The following is a 23,777-nucleotide window of genomic DNA, read 5'->3' as shown; positions in this document are numbered from 1 at the left end:
ACCCTGTGTACGAGACAGCAAAAGAGACACTGATGTATAGAACAGTCTTATGGACTCTGTGGGAGAGGGAGAGGGTGGGAAGATTTGGGAGAATGACATTGTAACATGTAAAATATCATGTAAGAAACTAGTTGCCAGTCCAGGTTCGATCCACGATACTGGATGCTTGGGGCTAGTGCACTGGGACGACCCAGAGGGATGGTATGGGGAGGGAGGAGGGAGGAGGGTTCAGGATGGGGAACACATGTATACCTGTGGTGGATTCATTTTGATATTTGTCAAAACTAATACAATTATGTAAAGTTTAAAAATAAAATAAAATTTAAAAAAAAAAAAAAAAAAGAAATTTAGGAACTTTCAAAGGGAAGTTAACATAACATTTAAACCCTGGATCAAACCATCACTGATTGCTTCAAATGACTGAGACATCTGAAAGCTGAGACAGGTTGAAATGGGACATTCTTTAGTTTTAAATTTTATTTCTGCATTGGAGACAGCAGGGATGCAATTATTTAAAATATTTATTTATTTCATTACTTGATTTATGTTTTCTAAGCAAATATAAATAAAAACAAAAAATATATTAAAAAGAAAACCACAGTTTTAATAGTATTTCCTGTGGTTACTGGATTGTCATTTCTAAGGTTTTCCCAGTGTAAACTCTAGGGTCTGTTTCACCACTCAAACATGAGGCAGGGGAACAGCTACCAGGAAAATAAAGAGCATACTTAACGAGCATACTTTGGAGGAAGCAAGGACACTTTCTGTGGCATGCCACATGCCAAAGAATAATAGGAGTATCATAACTAATGCTTCAAGCCAGAGACATTGTCCAAGCTAATTATATATTAGTTACTTTGCCACTTGTTTGAAAGGTGTCCAAACTGATTTTCCTCTTTCAGGTTAGTCAATAATTAGGACTAACTCAGGTATACTTTTCCCTTTAGGAAAACCCCATCAACACATACACACATACACGCTTTCTTTTTCATTAATGATTCCCCAAGTCTGCCTTTGTGAAAGAGACTTGCCAGATACTCTACCAGATGTTGCATCTGAAGCTTTTTATTTTTTTTCTAATTTCTTTCTTTATTTGGCTGCTCCAGGCCTTTAGTTGTAGCATGTGGGATTTAGTTCCCTAACCAGGGATCGAACCCAGGACCCCTGTATTGGGAGTGCAGAGTATTAGCCACTGGATCATGACAGAAATACCTGAAGCTCTTTCAAAGGCAAGGTGGCTCTTCTTAGGAGAGAAGAACCATCTTCTAATAGGCAGTTCCATGAGATAATCTTTGGGTTCTTGGAGAACTTTTAAGAAGATATCCCTTTGGTTTCAATGAGCTGTCTACATTCAGTTCAGAAATTCATTTTGGAACTTTCTGTGCATTTACCATTATGTTAATTAATCTAATATATCTAAAATCTGCTTAACAATAATTTGGCAGTTAAAAATCTTAACATTTTCCTTAATATATCCTTGACATTTTCCTACTACAAAGTGAAATAAAAGGATATCTATTTATTATCTTTTCTCTTTTTTGTTACCAAGGGCTCTACTATCAAGCTAACTTATATTCTGAATTTGAAGGAGATAAACTTAAGTCATTTTGGGCTCACTGAAAATTGTTTCAAAACTGTAAAAAAATTTAGATTTGGGCCCTGCCCAAATTTGATTTCCTGACTTTTGCTTCATTCTTCCCAAGCTTGTCTTCATTTTACAACAAAATTATTAAATGATTAAATGGTTTAAATTATTCCTTTTACTTTGTCTCTTCTTTCACTTGGAATAATCTTTCATTCCAAGGCCTAATCTCCCTAAATTAGTCTTAGATGTTCTCTCCTACGCAAATTCTTTCATGATAAAAGAGGAAAGTAGTACCTAATTTCAAAAAGGCAGCCTTTTACTAGGGGTAGGAGAAGAGGGAGTCAGAGCATAAGATGGCTGGATGGCCATGGACATGAACTTGGGCAAACTTCAGGATGGAGAGGGACAGGGAGGCCTGGCATGCTTCAGTCCATGGGGTGGGAAAGAGTCGGACACGACTGTGTGACCAAACAACAATGACAACAGGAGTCAGGCAGGATGGAGCTTACTATATTAACTGTATAATCAAAGGCTTTCAAAACTATAATCATAGACTAAAATGCTCTCTTAGATACTCTGGATCAGCAGTCACAATATCCACGTGAGAAGACTGGGAAAAGGAATAACCACCACTTACCTTTTGGAATCTGACACACCCATTCAAGTTTTGCATCACAAGCAAAAGGCCTTAGATTCATATATTCTCTGTCATCATAAAAATACCAGCTTCTTCGCCATGGCCTTTGCATGACCTAAAGGAGGAAGAGGATTGTAGAATATTTACAAGTGGGTGCGGCCCTTATACAACACTAAACTGTTAATCTTATGGTCTTTAATTCTACTTTAGCTCTAGAACCTAAGATATATGTTTATGAATGAACACATGAAAGAATGCAGTGTGTAAGCAGTAAAATTTAAACTGCATTAAGCAAGAGCCTTCAGAGGTACTGATGAAGGAAATATAACATAGGGTCATGTTTATGTCCAAAATGCAAGTTACTGTTTGTTTGTTTTCTGTTTTGGTTGATGTGAAATAACAGAATCTTACAACTTTAAATTTTGGAAGGACCAAGCTAGAGAAGAATATTTGGTTCAGTGATTTCTAAACACCAGGCTGTGATCATAGTGGATCTGTGAAAAGTGACATAAAAGTTGGGCATCAGGGGCCCAAGTTTGTTCTTTGGTGTTGGTTTGTGTTCCTGGGGTACTGCCCTCCTCTATGTGATCTAAGGGGCTTCCCTGATGGCTCAGTTGGTAAAGAATCTGCCTGCAATTCAGGAGACCTGGGTTCGATCTCTGGGTAGGGAAGATCTCTTGGAGAATGGAATGGCTACCCACTCCAGTATTCTTGCCTGGAGAATTCCATGGATGGAGAAGTCCAGCGATGGCTCTCTACAAATTCCAGCCAGCAAACAACAGGGAAAGGTAAGGGGAGGACAAGATCTGGTAGGAGCATCCATCAGATTTTGGACTGTTTTGTCTCTTTTGAAAAAAAATTATTTATTTTTGTATTTGTTTATTTTGGGACTGCACTGGGTCTTTGCTGATGCACATTTGTGGGCTTCCTCTAGTTGCAGTGAGCCGGGGTTATCCTTTGCTGCGGTGCATGGGCTTCTAATTGAGGTGGCTTCTCTTACTGCAGAGCACAGGCTCTAGGTGTGGGAGCTTCCGGAGTTGCAGCACATGGGCTTCAGCAGTTGTGGCTTGAGGCTCTGGAGCATGTGGGTTTCAGTAGTTGTGGCACACAGGCCCAGGGGCCTTGCAGTACGTGGAATCTTCCCAGACCAGGAATCAAACCCACATCCCCTGCACTGGCAGGTGGATTCTCAACCACTGGACCACTAAGCAAGACTTGGACTGCTTTCTCTTAAGGGCAAGATTCTAGAGGGTACTGCGGTAGGTGAGGTAAGATTCTCCTTCCAGACACTGCCTTAGTTGGCCTTGCTCCTGATCAGTCTCTTCTATTTAGTTTTTTGGTAGGTTTTTCCAATCTCTTCACATATAGGGACTCAATTTATATCAAACATAGTTTATTGTATGAGTGTTCTAGAAACTTCACAAACTTCCATTGAATTTTCATTCTTTCATGTGTTAAACTGGGAATTCTATAAAAATGGCATGATACTATAGAGTGTTTTACTAAAAACAGTTCCTTTCAAACAGTGGTTTCCAAGGGACCTCTCAGTACTTTGTCTCAACGTTCTTGTAACATTTCTAGTCAATCATATTCTTGAATCTCTTTCTTGGGCTTACATAGCAAAGATGTTTCCTAGATGCCTCTTCCCTCTTCATCCTCTTACATTTTAAATGTTGGTAATCACCCTACATCCACGTCTTGGACTTCTGTGCTTTCTTTGGCCACAGCGCATGGCTTGCAAGAGCTCAGTTCCCTGACCAGGGATTGAACACAGACCGTGGCAGTGAAAGTCAAGAACCCTAACCACTGGGCAACAAGGGAACTCTTTTTCAATGAACATTTTTCCTTCAACTCCAGTTTCTTGATTCTAACTTACCATAGGATATTTCATACTGCAAGCTTGGATTCAAAACATCAGTTAAAGCAAAGTGTACTACTATTTTCTCCATAAACAAAGATCCCCTTCTGACTGTTTCTTTACATGTCATAGAGCAGAGCAGACGCAGACATCTGGGTTTAAATTTCAGTTCTGTAATCACGCAAGTTACTCAGAGTTCACATTTCTTCCTCATGAGCTGGATATAGTAACAGTAACTACCTCATATGTGTGTGTGTGTGTGTGTTTTAGTCGCTCTGCTGCTGCTGCTAAGTCGCTTCAGTCTTGTCCGACCCTGTGCGACCCCAGAGACGGCAGCCCACCAGGCTTCCCTGTCCCTGGGATTCTCCAGGCAAGAACACTGGAGTGGGTTGCCATTTCCTTCTCCAATGCATGAAAGTGAAAAGTGAAAGTGAAGTTGCTCAGTCGTGTCCGACTCTAGCGACCCCATGGACTGTAGCCCACCAGGCTCCTCTGCCCATGGGATTTTCCAGGCAAGAGTACTGGAGTGGGGTGCCATTGCCTTCTCCATTTAGTCGCTCAGTCATGTCCAACTCTTTGTGACTGCATGGACTATATGGAGCCCGCTAGGCTCCTCTGTCCATGAGATTCTCCAGACAAGAATACTGGAGTGAGTAGCTATTCCCTTCTCCAGGGGATATTCCCCACCCTGGGATCAAACCTAGGTCTTCCACATTGCAGTCTTTACTGTCTGAGCCACCACAGAAGCCACCTACCTTCTAAGGTTGTTTAATATGAAGTGTGATAACAGATGTGACATGACTGTGCCTGGCCCAGGAGCTAACAAACGTTAGCTGCTGCATCATCACTACCATCATCACCATCGCCAGCAGCATTACTCTCCTATAACACTTTTGTTCTTGCATAAAACTTACACTTCGTCACAGTCCCTGTACTTGCTTGTCTGTTGTCTTTATCTTCTACTAGCTTCTAAGTTCTGTGAAGGCACAACTATTTTATATTTTGTCATTAGTGACCTCCCCACCCCCACTCCCAGAGTATCACGGCCTGCTTGGACATACTATCTACAGAATGAAAAACGAATGAAATCAGACTTTCCTGGTGGCCCACTGATTAAGAATCTGCCTGCTAATGTAGGGAACATAGGTTCGATTCCTGGTCCAGGAAGATTCCACATGCTAAGGGGCAACTAAGCCCATGTGCCACAACTACTCAGTCAGTGCTCTAGAGCCTGTGAGCCACAAATACCAGAGCCTGTGTACCTAGAGCCTGTACTCTGTAACAAGAGAAACCACCGCAACGAGAAGCCTGTGTCCAGCAACAAAGATCTAGTCTGTCAAAAATAAATATAAAGAAATTTGAAAAGTTAAAAAAAAAACTAATTTGTAAAAGAAACAAGGCAAAACAAAGCAAAAAATGAATGAAGTTTGCAAGGGAAGAGGCCTAACTGGCCTGTGTCTTCTGGTCCTATCTGTCTTTTGCATCTTGAAATTTGTCTCAAGAGGAATCTTCTCACACTCTTCTTAGGTCATGTCAAAAACCTTTAATCATGCTCTTCTGCCTACCAAAAAAAATGCACAAACTCCTTAACCTGGCATCAATCTAATTTCCCACCTTTGTTTTCAACCACAGTACCAATTAGAACTTCTGGATCTGCATTCTGTTCCCCTCAATGACTTAGCCACTCCCTTCCACTCCCACTTTCTTTTATGTCTTACACTCTCCTACCTGAACAAAAGCTACCATGGGGTAGCAAAGAGTTGGACACGACTGAGCGACTTTCACTTCACTTCTCTTTGGAAACACCACCATAGAAATTACTTTCTTCTGAATTTCCTTCTTCAACCCACTCCTTTGGAGCTAATTACTGCATAGTAGCAAGAGTCAACTTTCTTGAATATCAATTTTGTCTTCTCACATTAAGTGTAAGTTAGGTTGCTTGAGGGCTGGACTACAAGTGTACTTTTAACCTCCAACTGCACCTAATATCATGCTCCACACACAAAAGGTACTCCATGGTCTGTTGCTTGATTGCATGTACTGCCAGATTTATTTTTTTAAATATGCAGACTTTCTAGCATTGTACTGACCTTGACAGCAGCACAGTCTCTGATATCATAATCCTGCTGAAACTCATTTGCCGTGATAATAGTAGACACCTTAAAAGACAAGAGAGGCTTGAGAATTTAAGACTGATGTATAAATATTTGCAATTTAGATGTAATTTAGGCAGCTTTAATAACTCAAGTGCGTTCATATGCCAAGGGAGGAAAACTTTTTCATTTCTTTTTTTATGTCAGGATGCTAAATCATGAAGAGGACTTATAAAATGTCATGATGTCATTGTTTCCAAACAAAAGCAGCTACAGTTTCAGAAGTGGAGGTTAATTGTGTATTAAGTTCACAGTTGGATCACAAAGAATCAGAGGCTTGCAAAATACTTCTTTTTTTGCATGAGTTGAAATGCTAGTTATTTGATTAACTATTCTCAGATATGCTCCAATTAGAAAATGAAGTCAAAGAATTTTACATTTAGAAAGAAAACACAGTGATCTGACACAACAGCAATGTGGAGCAAATATTCAATATTTGAGAATAATTTATTTCTTTAAGTGTTAGCTAGAACCTCTCCTTAGGATAATGTAAACATTTGGAATAAGATTTAAGGACTTTTTAAGGTTCTCCCAAACTGTTTCTTCAATAAAGATTCTTTTTTTTTTTACATAACTCGTACTTTTAGATAATAAAAATAAAACCTCATTATGAAAAAGGAAAAAGTACAAAGAAAAAGAAAAAAATCACTTTTACTATCCCCAAATGACTGCTATATTTATATATCTATATTTTTATGCTCTGGGGCTACATATAGAGACTATACATATGGTTATTTTTTAAGTAAAAATGAAATTAGCAACATCTTTTCCCCACTTTATATATGTGAATCTATTTCCACTTCAATAAAGATACATCTACATAGTCTTCATGGTTGTATGACTATATTAATTAACAATTAACTTACTTGTTACTGAAACAAATACTCTTTCCATATTATCCCACACAAGAAAGATTAAACTTACTGGTGTATGATCACTCCATTGCCAGGATCCTTGTAAATCAGGGCTCCTTTTATTTAAACCTATCCAAAGCCAACGCTGGTCACTATGTAAAAAGGAAGTGTTACGAAAAGATGAGCACAGCATTTGGCAAAAACATTTAGCATTTACATGTCTAAAATGCTTAACACAGGTAAGTTTATTTAGAAAACCTTGTCACTGAGAGACACAGTTTCAAGCTATATAAAGAAGTCTTCTGAAATGAAATTCAACCCTAACTATGGCATAGCCATCAAAAAAGTATCATTCTTTTTAAAACTAAATTTTATGTTATTTTTTTCATACTAAAGGCAAAAATACTTCTGCTTTGAAGAACTTAAGAGTAAAGAAAAGAGTATATGATCATTTTAAAACTTGTACTGCAGAGCTTCAATATTAGATAATGTTGTCAGATGCAAAACAATAGCAGGACTTCCTGGTGGTTCAGTGGTTACCACTCAGCACTTCGAATGCAGAGTGCGTGGTTTCCATTCCCGGGCAGGAACTAAGGACCCACATGCCATGGGGCAAGGCCAAAAACAAACAAACAAACAAAAACAACAACAGTTTTTCCTTATACCATTTTTCTATAACTATCAAATATCTTTTCCTTAAAGTACAGAACAAACCACTTAGCTAACCTTTTACTAAACAAGATTTTTAAAAAATTAATTCCCAGTGCCCACTAAGTTAAAATAGGACAAGCATTTAAGTATTTTCTAAACTCCATGGGTTATACTAGAACAATACAATTAAGCAACCACTTAAGTGAATACATTTAACACTCATAGCTATTATACTTTAATGTACAAATCATTAAGCTATGTGCAATGATGATACAGAGATGTACAAGACATAATATCTACCCTCAAGTGGCATATAAACTGGTCAGGGAAACAAGATGTATATAAACAGAGAAAATACAAGGCCATTTTTGAAAAAGCATCAAATGATACAAATTTGCATATATTTTAAGTAGTGCAAAAATTTGAAAAAAGGAGAGGTCATTGTGAACTGTAGGAAGTCAGGAAACATTTTATAACATTAGTAGAACAAAAGACAGTCTTCAAAGAATAGCTATTGTCTCTTTTGAGTCATAATCTAAATGTTTACCACGTGTCAGTATTCAGATTGGCTGAGAGGAGAAACAATAGGAATTTCAAGGAAGAATGTACACAACAACATACAGAGACAGGGACATACATTGTCAGTGATCCCTTTCCCTCAATTTAATGTATCCTCTAGCCAGGGAGATACTTTCAGTATAAACAGAAAAGAAATAACCATAAAAAAATTTCTCCACCGCTAACTTTTCTTGAAAATACTCTCTAAAATGTAGTATACTTCTTAGGCCTTAATAAGTAGATCGTTTTCCATGCATTTTGGGGGAGGGACAGTGGTTACTTTCTGTATAATTTAACCTTTTGATTGTATATATCATGTACCATCAGTACATGAGTGAAAATTATAGATGCAAAATAATACATATATAAATATTAAATATAAATAGAACACATATTAGAAAAGGAGTAGAATCCAAATCCAAAATTAATCTCTATTTTCAAGCTCAGCAGAATATATGGATTGTACAGTTACAAGACTGCTGGGAAATATAGTAAGTTTGCATTTAAAAATATTTCCTAGTGAATCCAAGGCAGAAACAAACTCAATTTTAACTTCTCACTTTTTAATAAAATAATTTTCTTCATTTATTTCCTCTGTTCAACATTCCCTCATATTTTACCATTAATAAGCACATTTTTCATCTTGCCAACCTCAAGCCTTTCAACTTACTGTAATGGAATGTGAGGACAGTCCCCTTTCAGTTGTTTATTGTTAGAGTGTTTTCTTTCAAAATGAAAGATCACCAATTTGTAGAGTTAAGAAAAATCAAGTGGAGATGATTAAGTTCAGTTTGAATTTAGCAGCTAAAAAATGATTTTTCAGTTTGTGTCTTCAACTAATCAGAGATTTCTTATAGACTTACAAATGTATCATACTTCTTGAGTGTTGGATTTCTAAATCACAAGGTCTAGATAGTTGCCAAATACATTATAATAAAGGACAGCTAAAATAAAGAGGTCAAGTTGGGCCTGAAGATTTATGCAGAATTTTGTGTTTCCCTAAAGCACTGGGCTTCTCTTGTGGCTCAGATGGTAAAGATTCTGCCTGTAAAGCAGAGACTTGGGTTAGATCCCTGGGTTGGGAAGATCCCCTGGAGAAGGGAATTGCAACCCACTCTAGTATTCTTGCCTGAAGAATTCCACAGACAGAGGAGCCTGGTGGGCTACAGTCCATAGGGGTCACAAAGAGTTGGACTCGACTGAACAGCTAACACACACGCAAAGTAAGCATTACATATTTTATCTTCTTTACACAATCAACAGTACAACCCAAAGATGATCAAAGATCATTTGCCATCTGCATTTACTCTATAGCGGTGGCCCCCAACATTTTTGGCACCAGTGACCAATTTCATGGAAGACAATTTTTCCTCAGACTGGGGGGGTGGGGGTAGAGAGGTGGTTTGGGGATGATTCAAATGCATTACATTTACTGCATACTTTATTTCTATTATTATTACATCAGTTCCACCTCAGATGATCAGGCATTAGATCCAGAGGTTTGGGACCACTGCTCTATAGGCAGCTCCCACAGAAAACTCTTTAGACATCTGTCTCCAACATTTCCACCCAGTCTGCTCTTAACTCCCCATCTTCCCTTAGAAACTTCTGCTTTCAATCCCATTTCTGCCTCCTCTGCTGCATCTCAGTGAGCAGCCTCCTAGACAGCAGTTGGCCGCATGGTCCAAAATTTCTGATCTTTACTACTTTCTGAGAGTGAACTTCATTTCAACCCAGATCTTTATAGTTTTCAGCTTTCCTTTCAAGGGATTTATTAATGTGTTATAAATATAGAAAATAGTAGCTACTCGTGGGTTTTTTTTTTTTTTTTTTTGGTGTGTTAAGAGGTGGAAAATATTTCCTCATTTGTAACCTATTTCTGCTTTGGCCTGATTTATTAGGCAGATAAAGAGAAGAAGAAAATTGGAAATCACATTAATCTAATGTAGATTTGTTTTAAAAATTGAGGGAAGAAATGGGTAACTGAGGAATTAAATCAAACTGAAAACTTCTCTATTAATTCTTCCATTCCAAGTACTAAGGCTATGAGGTGAAGAAGACATTGCATGAAATGTTACTATGTATCTATGGTAAAATTTCTACTCTCAATCAAATGTCCTGCTGTATCTGGTTCCTAAGGAAAACAGTACCTGAGCAATAACTGCTAATAAACACAATTTGAAGGGGGTGCTTAGTCTGTAAAGCCTTAGATTTATATCCAAATCCATTCATGCCACTTCACTGGAGGTAGCATACACAGCAGCAATCGCTCTGCAAACAAAGCTTTCTTCGCTAATCCTAAAGCCATCTTTGTTTCACAATGGCTTTCCCTGGTGGGCTGGTGTTAAGAGTTGCAAAGATCTTAGAGCCGCAATGATTTGGTGCGCCCTGAAGCCTTTTCACTGAAATACAAACAGAGATGTGGAACTCAGATTGTGAGAAGTAGAGCAGTAATCTGACTTCACTCCTTGGCAGGCAAAACACAACCTGGACAATGGACATCTTGCTGAGAAAGGTCAATCCCTGCAATAAAAAGCTAAAGGTGTTCAAAGAATAAGCTTTAGAATCACTTTCTGATATAAATGGGCTTGCTTCCTTCCTTTGCTTCAAGCCATGGCTATAATACTAAATAGGTTTTAGAATATGCTGTCTAAGTATAGCATGAACAAATGATCTCTCATTAACAGAGCATGTATTAGGCAGACATTGCTGCTGCTGCTACTGCTAAGTCGCTTCAGTCATGTCCGACTCTGTGCGACCCCATAGACGGCAGCCCACCAGGCTCCCCTGTCTCTGGGATTCTCCAGGCAAGAACACTGGAATGGGTTGCCATTTCCTTCTCCAATGCATGAAAGTGAAAAGTGAAAGTGAAGGTGCTTAGTCGTGTCGGATTCTTGGCGACCCCATGGACTGCAGCCTACGAGGCTCCTCTGTCCACGGGATTTTCCAGGCAGGAGTACTGGAGTGGGGTGCCATTGCCTTCTCCAAAGCAGACATTACAGTTTGTTTAATATGGCAGTGTATCAGAGGCTAGGATGAATATAAATACAATATGGTCTCTATGACTGAAAAGATTATGGTGATCTGCTGTTTCTTTGGGCTTTCTGTTTTCGTTTTTAAACTTTTTATTTTATACTGGGGTGTAACTGACCAGCAATGTTGTGACAGTTTCAGGTGAACCACAAAGGGACTCGGCCATATACATGTATGTGTTCATTTTCCCCCAAACTCCCTTCCCAACCAGGCTGCCACATAACACTAAGCAGCATTCCCTGTGCTACACAGTAGGTCCTTGTTAGTTATCCATTTTAAATATTATGCTGGACTTTATGCTTTGTTATTTTATTCCTTTACAATTTGCTATATGGGCCTTTTCACCCATTAAATATTCGGTGGATGAATATACTCTTTACAGTTTTAAAAATATATAACATCTGTGTTTCTAAATATAATTTCCAGGTAAAATGAGGTATTTATTATGCTTTAATTTTTCAAAACCATTTTATCTCTTTACATCCCAGTTTTTATTTATAAACAGAGTTATAAACTCTGGTATTAAGCAAAGTTAATACTGGTTTTATTAAAATATTATTGTTTCTCTTTCAGAATTTATGATAATTTAAGATAAATTTTTCAGTTACATAGATTGCATTATTTAGACTGGAGCTATATTTTTATGTTATGTATTCTTCCTCCTAATTCCTTAAGAACAAAATACCAATTCATGTGTTTTTGATTTTTATTCACCTCTCAACTGGAATATGTCTTTGAAATTTTTTTCAAGTGCACTTAGTCGCTCAGTCGTGTCCGACTCTTGCAACCTCATAGACTGTAGCCCGCCAGGCTCCTCTGTCCATGGGATTCTCCAGGCAAGAATACTGGAGTGGGTTGCCATTTCCTTCTCCAGGGGATCTTCCCAACCCAAGGATCAAACCCATGTCTCCTGCATTGCAGTCAGACTCTTTACCGACTAAGCTACAAGGGAAGCCCATATTTTTTCAAGTGGGGAGCATAAATAGTATCAATTACTATCTTCACAAACGAAAAATCCACTAAATTGGGAACTAAAATCAATACAATCAAACATTTGCCACCTCAAAACTTTTTAGATCTCAATTTTTAAAATGCCTTCTTATATTTAATGTCCTAGAGAAGGCAGCTAATTGGATTTTCTTTGTGTTTTGGTACCTGTTTTACTTTTGCTGTGTGTGTTTCGGTTTTTTTTTTTTTTTGAGTCAAAATGATCAGGAAAGTATTCACTAAGATATATTCAGGTGGTGATTCTTTTCCATAATTTTGCCTGGTATACCCTGAATACTAGATTTATAAATTTCAGTCTTCTTTTCAGTTCAAAGAGTGAGGGGGAAAAACAAATCATGAAGTAAAAGGCCCTCATACTCATGACAGCCCCAGAGCTTCAGAAAAAATTTCCTCCTATGATACCAGCACTTGGCCCATATTTCTCCACATTACCCTTGAAAACATCAGGAAAACCATTCAGGAATCCTCCTCCTACATAACATCAAAATTATAGTGGCTTATTGACTCCTTCTTTGTAACATCTCAGACTACTTCCTTTATTGTCCCATCTTACTGCCCATCTTCAAAATAGTTTTCTACCAGAGGGGTTGCAATAGCTTTAGAATTAATTATTCTGCATCTACCCCATGTCTGTCTGTCTGTCTGTCTCTCTCACACACACACTTTGCTTTTGTTTGAATGCTTTTTGCTTATTGACTTAAGATTAAACTCCTTCCCTAGCAAGAAAGGACATTCCAATTTCATATACAAATTCCATTTTCTCGCGATGTTGTAGGCTCACTTTTCCTTCACCATATCTGCATACTCTGGTCTCAGTTCCTTTGCTTATGTTCTGTTTTCCCTGGCTCCTTCTCACATCTCACCCTTCAAATAGTCCCTTTTTAAAACACTAATGACACTTGTTCATCTATTTTTGGCTATGCGGGTCTTCATCGCTACATGGGCTTTTCTCCGGCTGTGGTGAGCAGGGCTGGGGCTGCTCTCTAGCTGCAGCGTGTGGGCTTCTCACTGTGGAGGCTTCTCTGGTTGTGCAGCACAGGCTCTGGCAGTTGTGGCACATGGGCTCAGCAGCTGCAGCTCCTGGGCTCCAGAGCACTGGCTAAATAGCTGTGGCACACAGGCTTAACTGCCCCCTGGCATGTGGGATTTTCCCAGGATCAGGGATCGAACCTGTGTCTCCTGCATTGGCAGGTGGATTCTTTACCACTGGGCCACCACAGAAGCCCTTGCCTTACTTTCTAAGAACCATCGTTCTTTGTAATATTTTCCCCAGATGTACCACCCAGAAACACTTCCTCCCTGCTCTAAATTCCCATGGCCTCTCCTTACCTATGTTCTAGATTTTTCCACCATATTTTTCCTACCCCACTGTTGGACTTCACTACACTACACAAAGGGTGGTGACTCTGTCCCTCTAGGCTCTGATCCCTCATAGCACCTTGCACGTAAGAATGCTTGATGTTGAATGACTGTTAAAACACTGTATGATCCTTTCGATAATAAAACATGTCAATTCTGAATACCTGTCGTTTAGTTGCTACGTCATGTCCTACTCTTTCACAGATCCCATGGACTGTAGCCCGCCAGGCTCCTTTGTCCTTGGGATTTCCCAAGCAAGAATACTGGAGTGGGTTACCATTTCCTTCTCCAGGAGGTTACTTAGAGGATGTCAAATTTATGATAGAAGATCTCATTCTAAAAGATCAGAACTGCTGCCTGAACATTACCTGAACTGTTCTATTAAAAAGTGAAGAAACTCCTTTATTTCATCCATGTGACTGAAGCTAGGAAGGTGTCCTCCAAGTGCTTGGCAGAATCGCTCAGCTTCTTCCCAGTTTCTCTTTCTTACAATTCTTTCTCTATGAAATAGCTTAACAAAATATAATGTTAATTTGTTTTCTTATATTATCATAAAGTATTTATAACTTTAAAGTCGATCACAGTTGAATGTGTGGGTCTCTGAAACGGATTCTTAGAAGTGTAGTAGACTGAGGTATAGGCACATTCACTGTGACACAGACAGGTCCTGCTCAGAGTGTCAACCAGAGGCTGGCACAGGCACCAGTCACTGTCACTGGAGGGATAACCTTCCTTAGCCAGGCTGGGGAACTGTTCTGACATGACACCATGTCCTCTTGCAGTCCAAGAATCTTGAGAGACAAAATGAAGTAAGGTTATAAAGAATACACATGAATGCTCTGGGAGTAGATTTCTGCAAAGAAAGGCACTAACGGCAAATTTTGAACATAATACACTGAGGCCTGTACAAGTACAGGACTACTTTTGATGAAGAAGAATCAAAGGGCAGACTGCACTGGTGTGTGAACGTTTACAGAAGATGGCAAAACAAAACTTGCCACTTTGGACTGTTCCTTTGGTTTGTGATGACTAATTTTATGCCAAATGAACCACAGTCATTTCAAAAGTAGAAGAGGGGCAGATGACACAATGGTAGGTTGAATTACTGGTCCTGATTTTTCAGTCCCTGTGATATAGTTACACACTCTTGCCATCATGGCTTCCTGGTGGGTGAAGGATAAGTCCCTGAGCCTTGACCTGGGGCTCAGCCATGTGACTTACTGTGATCGATGGGATAGCAGTGAAAGTAAAGTGAGCAGAAGCCTAAAATATGCTTACCTGGGTTAGGCTTGCATTTCCAGCTCTAGTAATTCAGTATGAGAAGAATAAGCCCCTGCTAGCTGCTCCACCTTTGGCCTGACACTAGATTGAAGAGCAGCAGACCCCAGCTGATAGCCTGGAGGCCAGTACAGCTCACCCATAACTGAAAGCAGAGCTGACTATTAAAGCCCAAATTCAATCATTCAAACTCTATCTGTCCCAGAGATCTGTGAACATGAGACTAAGCGTTGTCATAGCCACTGAATTTTGAGATAGTATGAAATTATGAAATCATTTCTTTGTGGGAACAGTTGGCTGATACGAATTCTAAAACAAATTCTTTGACTTGTAAGAAGTGACAGAACTTGACAACAATAATTAGAGGGATAAGAGAATCATAAGCAAAGTATCACCATGGCATGTAGCTTATCCAACTTTCCAAAACAAAAGAACCCTAGGAAAGAACCATTTTGACTCTGGCCCTGCTCCTTTGGGTAGTATATGAGTGTACACGGAAATGGGTTTTCTGACACAGAGGTTTACTGATACTCTGACAAGGACTTTGGCAGGTGATGTATGTGTCCGCAGAGAAGCAGAGTTTGTGCAAGGACATGGACTAGGATAGGAGAGAGATGACTTCACTGAGGGATTGAATGAGAATATTACCTTACCTTATAACAAGAAAGACCTGAGGGGGAACTGTGCCAGCCTTCAGGACAGGGGTCTTCAGGCTTGGGGGCTGCTTTTTCGGGCTCAGAGTGTTGACTCATTTTCTTGCAAATTGAAAGTGCCCTGAAACTTCTGCAGTCTTTTACCTCCCACTTTCCAAGAGACTTTCCAGTAGCCATAACCACACACCCTCCTGGAGAAGCTGGGGTTGAATGGAAAAGTTTAACTGAAAGTTACATTTGAACATTTAAGTACAAATACTTTCTAGTGCCTACACTCCTCATTTGATTCAAGATGGCAGACGAGAATAGGAAAGAAAATGGAGGAAATAAATGTACTTTCACAATAATAATGACGACAGTAATACAAAGACACGCTTGTACTTGCCGGGTACTATTCTAAGAGGATTAAATGAATTGATCCTCACATAGAGAGGATTCTATTGTCAGACTGAGGTACCGTGAGGATTAGTGATGTGTCCAAGGTCACATGTGAGTAAATGGTTGACCAGGAACTGAAATCCAGGCAGTGTGTGTGTAGAGCTGAACCCTACACCACCACGATGCTCTGTATAATCTAAATTGTTTGTATTCGCCTAACAACTTGCAACAGTTTTTGAGAAACTAAGTAACCCTCAAAACAAAACACTCCCAGATTCAAATCCAAAGGAAGAGCTGGTTCAATAAAGGTAAAAGGAGGTGTGTGGTAACACTCATTTGTTTACTATTTATGTCAGCCAGAACTGTATTTACTCACTACAACATCAAAAGATAGTTTGTATTGTCAGATCCATCTCCAGATGAAAAATGAGTGACTTGCCCACAATCATAGTTAGTAAGTGGTGAAGTCAGAACTGGAACCCAAATTTGCTAACAAAATACCATGCCCCCTTTCCCATGACGTCACACTGCTTAATATAGGCAAAGGACAAGAAGAGCACACATTGCAAAGTAATGAGGATGACTTCCATCCCATCACACAGAGAAGCCACTCAGTCTCATGTCTCGCAACACAGGGACAGCAAGAGGAGCAAGGAACTGGAAAAAACTGGGAAAAACAACACATCTGGGTGGGTGTGCTATCTTCCCCTAGTCTACCCTCTGCCATGGCTTACCCAGTACAGACCAAACTGGCTGAATCTGAGAGTGAAAAGATAAAGAGAACTTAAAGACAGTCTTTCTGGCTACAGACTGAGAGAATAGCCATTATAGCTTACTTCCTGAACACCCTTTCAACCACTGAGGCTTATCCAGGAAGAATTTGACATTGACTCTGAAATATAACAGTGTCAATAAAAGAAAGCATGTGTTTTGTATATTAGAACATTCTAATTTAAGATAAAATTTAACCAGAATCAGCACTTGTATCCTCCATGTTCCACAAGTAAAAAGACGACTTTGATATTATCAATACCACTCATATTTATATTCATGATCACGTATTACAAATTTTGTGGGCGTTCTCTATCTCAAATATTGTGTTTAACTATACATTCACATGCTCCAAGTTTTATGTTATAAAAATGGCCTTCACGATTCACTGTACAAAACATAAGAAAATATAAATAATTCAAAGGAAGAAAAGTCAAATGCTTCATAACTGTTCTCTCAAACAAAGTCAAAATCCTTTAAAAAGCATTGGTTTAGAAATCAGATCAGGATTTTATTAGTTCAATAATCAGGTCACCTTTGACAAGTAAATCACCTTTCTAAGCCTCTGCTTCCTCAATTCTAAAAAAATAAAATAAAATAAAATCCAAAGGGAATTCTGAGGCTCAAATGTCCTGATTCTATGGCTCATTCTGGTCAATTCTGTAGGCTAAAGAAGGATAAACTAACTTTCAGAATAAATAATTCATGGCCTCCTTAATTATCACCCCTTGAGAAAAAAAGAAACACAATTCAACTTTGGAGAAAGAAGTTAAGAAGCAGAGAGGTGAAAATGTAAAGTGCTCATGATGAGACTTTCAGGTTTGTTTGAGAGTTTTATGGAAAAGACGTTAAACTCACACCAACAGTTCTAGTTCTGTGCCATTAGATGGTGGTTTCTGAGAACCAAATTTTCCAGCGTTTTCTGGGCAATCCCTGAGGATTTCACAGGGGAGGCATGGTCACTGCTTCTATTTACGGTTCTATAGAAAGACTAGTCCAGATGATCATCATCTCCTTCACATTTCAAAGGTAAGTGAAGAATAAATCTGGGAGGAAAGCTGTCTCTCACATCACTGTATTCTACTGCTTTAAAGGCTAAGGCACCTACCTGGCTCAAAAAAATTCCAATTGGAAAAGGTTACAGCCCGCTTTACTCCACCAACACTTGCCCAGCTATACTCTCCATTTGCATCTGTATCTCTCAGGCCAGTCCAGAAGTATTTTTCTGGAGACATGGTATGCTTTTTAATCATATCATTTAGGTATTCTTGCTCAAATCTATAAAATGAAAGTCAGATCAGTAGGTGTTTTTACAACGACAGAATTACTATATAAATTGAAGATGAACTTTGTTTTTAAGGAAGATTATTTGGCAAAGGAGCCCAGAGTTAAAAGTTCACTAGTACGTGTTTACTGATGGTCACACCTGCTAGTTATAGTCAGATTGCAGTTGGTCCCAAAGGGGACCTCATCCTTGTAAATCTTGTAACAGGTCTCTCCATGTCTCTTCCAGCCCTAAATCAGAGGAAAAATATCATCACACTGTCTTCAGGAATTGGTGACAAGCAAGGTTCTGCTACACAGGTTAACATCTTACAACTAATGGAAATTAAGGACACAGCCAGGGAATTCATACACATGATGAGGGTGGGATATAATTTCATGGATAACCTCCATAAGCTTGTGATCCCGTGTCAGACAGAAGGTATGTCTTAATTTTCTTTACCCTCAATGTCTTTCTCGGGCTTCCCAGGTGGTGCTAGTGGTAAAAAATCTGCCTGCCAATTCCAGAGACATAAGAGATGTGGGTTCGATCCCTGGGTTGGGAAGATCCCCTGGTGGAAGGCATGGCAACCCACTCCAGATTCTTGCCTAGAGAATCCTATGGACAGATAAGCCTGGTGGGCTACAGTCCATGAGGTCGTAAAGAGTCGAACACAACTGAAGCGACTTAGCACAGCACAATGCCTCGTTCATTTTAAGAGTATAACAGTTGTTAGCTCAATTATTTTTGATCAAGAATAATATGAGTAGAAGTAAAAAAAAAATCAGCATTGAGAAGAGTAATCACATATATTCTTATAGAAATTCATGAATAGGTAATTCTTTTTCCTATAACTCTTTTTTTCTCTTCTGTAGGAATGCTGATATACTATGATTCACTGCCTTCTGGCTTGGTCTAATGTAAATGAACAGAAGCTAGTAATCTCTTCTGTTTTCCAAGTTTAAACTGTTTAAATTCAGTTACCATCTCTAACCAAAAAGGTGTAATATTGCTTAGAAAAATTTACACAGGCATTTTACATACCTCTTCTGGAGGACATATTTTATCAGATCTTGTGTCATTCAATTTTTCTCCCTTTTTCTTACACACATATTTAAGTTTCTCTTCACATGACTGGACCTTCCACTGACCAAGCTTTTAAAAAAACAGAAAATCATTTCTTTCACGAGAGAAATTATTTTCCATATATTTAGAATTGGACTTATTTTAAATCAAGATAATTTCTTCTTACAACTCTCAGGGAGGATGAGGGGGAGGAGGGAAAGGAGGAAAGGGAGGCAGAGAGAATGAATATAACTGAGCGATTAAACCTGAGACCATACTCCTAGAAAATGCTACCTAACAAGACTGGAAGCCTGTTACTTCTGCATCACCTCAAGGTCACCATGGGGATGCAGTTCATTTTCTTATAAGCGTAACAATAAAAACTATTAAAGGGCACCCATACAGAAGTTGAAGAGAGAAAAACCCAGCCCAAAAAGACTTGCCAGCGTTCTAATCTCCTTCCATAGGACACAGCCAAAGTTTGTCCGCGGATTAATACCTTTGGGCAGGTCACTTAACCTCCCCGTCTCAGTCTCCTCACGTGTGAGAAGATAGTGATCAGAATAACTGCTCTCTAAGAAGTGTAGAATCAAAATTTCCTTCCAACTCCACTTCAGTCCAGATGTCAAAGTTCTCTCTTTCAAATACGTTACTTAACATTTATTTGGCTTGAGTCACTATGCTTTCTTTGAATGAAATTTTAGAAAGTCAGTTGTGATAAGGGTCAGTTTTGAACACTGGAAACCATCTAGGTAAGCCATCAGTTCACTGTGGCTTGTGGGACCTCATTTCAACCTTTCATATTCTTTTAAAGATATTCTGTGTATCCTTTTAAATGTGACACCCTTCTAAATTCAGCTTTATACCCTTCTAAAAACATCTTTTAAGATGATGCTGTGGAAGTGTTACACTCAGTATGCCAGCAAATCTGGAAAACTCAGCAGTGGCCACAGGACTGGAAAAGGTCAGTTTTCATTCCAATCCCAAAGAAAGGCAATGCCAAAGAATGTCCAAACTAACGCACAATTGCACTCATCTCACACGCTAGTAAAGTAATGCTCAAAATTCTCCAAGCCAGGCGTCAACAGTACATGAACTGTGAACTTCCAGATGTTCAAGCTGGATTTAGAAAAGGCAGAGGGACCAGAGATCAAATTGCCAACATCCACCGGATCATTGAAAAAGCAAGAGAATTCCAGAAAAACATCTACTTTTGCTTTATTGACTACACCAAAGCCTTTGGGTGGATCATAACAAACTGTGGAAAATTCTTCAAGAGATGGGAATACCAGAGCACCTGATCTGTCTTCTGAGAAATTTGTATGCAGGTCAGGAAGCAACAGTTAGAACTGGACATGAAACAACAGACTGGTTCCAAATTGGGAAAGGAGTACGTCAAGGCTGTATACTGTCATGCTGCTTATTTAACTTATATGCAGAGTACATCATGTGAAATGATGGGCTGGATGAAGCACAAGCTGGAATCAAGATTGCCAGGAGATGTATCAATAACCTCAGATACCCATATGACACCACCCTTATGGCAAAAAGCAAAGAAGAAATAGAATCTCTTGATGAAAGTGAAAAAGGAGAATGAAAAAGTTGGCTTAACACTCAACATTCAGAAAACTAAGATCATGGCATCCGGTCCCATCACTTCATGGCAAATAGATGGGGAAACAATGGAAATAGTGAGAAACTTTATTTTGGGGGGCTCCAAAATTGCTGCAGATGGTGACTGCAGCCATGAAATTAAAAGATGCTTGCTCCTTGGAAGAAAAACTATGAACAACCTAGACAGCATTTTAAAAAGCAGAGACTTACTTTACCAACAAAGGTCCATCTAGTCAAAGCTATGGTTTTTCCAGTAGTCATGTATGGATGTGAGAGTTGGACTATAAAGAAAGCTGATTGCCAAAGAATTGATGCTTTTGAACTGTGGTGTTGGAGAAGACTCTTGAGAGTCCCTTGGACTGCAAGGTGCTCCGACCAGTCCATCCTAAAGGAAATCTGTCCTGAATGTTCATTTGAAGGACTGATGCGGAAGTTGAAACTCCAATACTTTGGACACCTGACGCGAAGAACCGACTCATTGGAAAAGACCCTGATGCTGGGAAAGATTGAAGGCAGGAGTAGAAGGGGATGACAGAGGATGAGACAGTTGGATGGCATCACCGATGCAATGGACATGAGTTTGAGTAGGCTCCGGGAGTTGGTGATGGACAGGGAAGCCTGGCATGCTGCAGTCCATGTGGGCGCAAAGAGTCAGACACAACTGAGCAACTGAACTGAACTGAAAATCATCTTTTCCAGTGAAACACTTCTAAACAGCCCTACAATTTATTGCTTCCACTTAAGCTTCTCTAGAAGTTTGGGTGATACAATCAGCCTCCTAAACAGCAGTTCACAGGAAAGTGCTAAAAACAAAAATATAGAGACACTTGTGTCCCTTTGGCTCAAGATTGCTTATCCTGTACATGAGACAGGGTGTTCAGGGCTGGTACACTGGGATGACCCTGAGGTATGGGATGGGGAGGGACGGGGGAGGGAGGGTCAGGATGGGGAACACATGTACACAGATGGCTGATTCATGTGAATGTATGGCAAAAACCACCACAATATTGTAAAGTAATTAGCCCCCAATTAAAATAAAGTAAAAAAAAAGATTGCTTATCCTGGACTCTTAACTGAAACATGGTCAATAAACATTCATGAACTCTATAGGAGTAAGATGTTTATTGGGCCTAATTTTTAATAAAACCATTTTTTCACTTCTCAGTTCAGTCTCTCAGTCGTGTCTGACTCTTTGCGACCCCATGAACTGCAGCAAGCCAGGCCTCCCTGTCCATCACCAACTCCCGGAGTTCACCCAAACTCATGTCCATCGAGTTGGTGATGCCATCCAGCCATCTCATCCTCTGTTGTTCCCTTCTCCTCCTGCCCTCAATCCTTCCCAGAATCAGAGTCTTTTCCAATGAGTCAACTCTTCTCATGAGGTGGCCAAAGTACTGGAGTTTCAGCTTTAGCATCAGTCCTTCCAATGAACACCCAGGACTGATCTCCTTTAGGATGGACTGGTTGGATCTCCTTGCAGTCCAAGGGACTCTCAAGAGTCTTCTCCACACCACAGTTCAAAAGCATCAATTTTCAGCGCTCAGCTTTCTTCACAGTCCAACTCTCACATCCATACAAGACCACTGGAAAAACCATAGCCTTGACTAGACAGACCTTTGTTGGCAAAGTAATGTCTCTGCTTTTTAATATGCTATATAGGTTGGTCATAACTTTTCTTCCAAGGAGTAAGTGTCTTTTAATTTCATGGCTGCAATCACCATCTGCAGTGATTTTGGAGCCCCCAAAAACTAAAGTCTGACACTGTTTCCACTGTTTCCCCATCTATTTCCCATGAAGTGATGGGACCGCATGCCATGATCTTCGTTTTCTGAATGTTGAGCTTTAAGCCAACTTTTTCACTCTCCTCTTTCACTTTCATCAAGAGGCTTTTTAGTTCCTCTTCACTCTCTGCCATAAGGGTGGTGTCATCTGCATATCTGAGGTTATTGATATTTCTCCCGGCAATCTTGATTCCAGCCTGTACTTCTTCCAGCCCAGTGTTTCTCATGATGTACTCTGCATAGAAGTTAAATAAGCAGGGTGACAGTATACAGCCTTGATGTACCCCTTTCCCTATTTGGAACCAGTCTGTTGTTCCATGTCCAGTTCTAACTGTTGCTTCCTGACCTGCATATAGGTTTCTCAAGAGGCAGGTCAAGTGGTCTGGTATTCCCATCTCTTTCAGAATTTTCCATAACACTTGACCTGAACATGAGACAATGGTATTTGGTTAGATTGTGGCTACCTGCTAAATATTACTGAGAGAAAGCAGCTTCTCAGAAACCATTTGGCGCAAGAATCTCAGCTCCAAAAGAGATTCTCTTCATCTCTTTCACACCAGAGCAGATACTCTCAGACAGGAATTGGATTGCTTCTTTAGTAATTGCTTTATTTACCTTTTCTCAGCAGTTACTAGAAAGATAATCCACAGTTCGATTACCTTTTATTTTCTTTCCTAGTTTAAATACAAATATTCCAATGAAAGTCACCTGATTATAAGATTATCAGGTATAACAGTAAGGATATAAATAAATCCAAGGTTTCCTACCTTTCCTGAATAGGAAACGCAGTTGGGAGTCTCATTATAGGGAACACGTGGCTCATTCTCATCCCAGTAAGTTAGAGTAACTTCAGTACCATCTGACCACTGAAATAGGGCTGGTGTGTTTATATTCCTAAGGCCTGTCCACATTTCCCCTTCAGCATCTAAAAGAAAAATGTTTTGTTTGGTTACTCAGTCACATACTTCCACATGGAAACTACTGCTGATTTTTACATTTTGATAAGGGGTATTAGCAGTCTTGATGGTATTTCTTTTTCTTTTAATTCAGGAAAGTGATATTCTTAATTAGCTTGTAACAATGTTGATATGTTAGGCTGGCCTGATGAAGAGGGCTTTTCAGGTCACTTATGCAGGCAGGGTACACAGGCGGAACAGCTAGCTGTACTACGATCTGTAGGCTGGGTGTTCCTGAAACCTGGTTTAGATAAACCTTGCTTTATGAGAAATAATGAAATTCTACTAACAGTCATAGATATTTCAGTTAGAATAAGAATA

General features: G+C 39.4%; 1 protein-coding gene across 1 annotated transcript in view; it reads right to left on the bottom strand.

The window, feature by feature from the left end:
- LY75 (lymphocyte antigen 75) overlaps positions 1-23,777 on the bottom strand; it is a gene marked incomplete at its 3' end in the record, with an annotated part of 90,757 nt that overhangs the window by 42,548 nt on the left and 24,432 nt on the right. The window contains 9 exon segments of the mRNA NM_001001158.1: positions 2,223-2,337; positions 6,171-6,239; positions 7,158-7,239; positions 14,065-14,207; positions 15,628-15,827; positions 17,885-18,054; positions 18,203-18,291; positions 19,085-19,195; positions 23,268-23,425. Of these exon segments, the coding sequence (NP_001001158.1) occupies positions 2,223-2,337; positions 6,171-6,239; positions 7,158-7,239; positions 14,065-14,207; positions 15,628-15,827; positions 17,885-18,054; positions 18,203-18,291; positions 19,085-19,195; positions 23,268-23,425 (1,137 nt within the window).

Source organism: Bos taurus, chromosome 2 (assembly GCF_002263795.3).
Source record: "Bos taurus isolate L1 Dominette 01449 registration number 42190680 breed Hereford chromosome 2, ARS-UCD2.0, whole genome shotgun sequence".
Taxonomy (NCBI): Eukaryota; Metazoa; Chordata; class Mammalia; order Artiodactyla; family Bovidae; genus Bos; species Bos taurus.
This window is presented reverse-complemented; position numbering and strand designations above follow the sequence as displayed.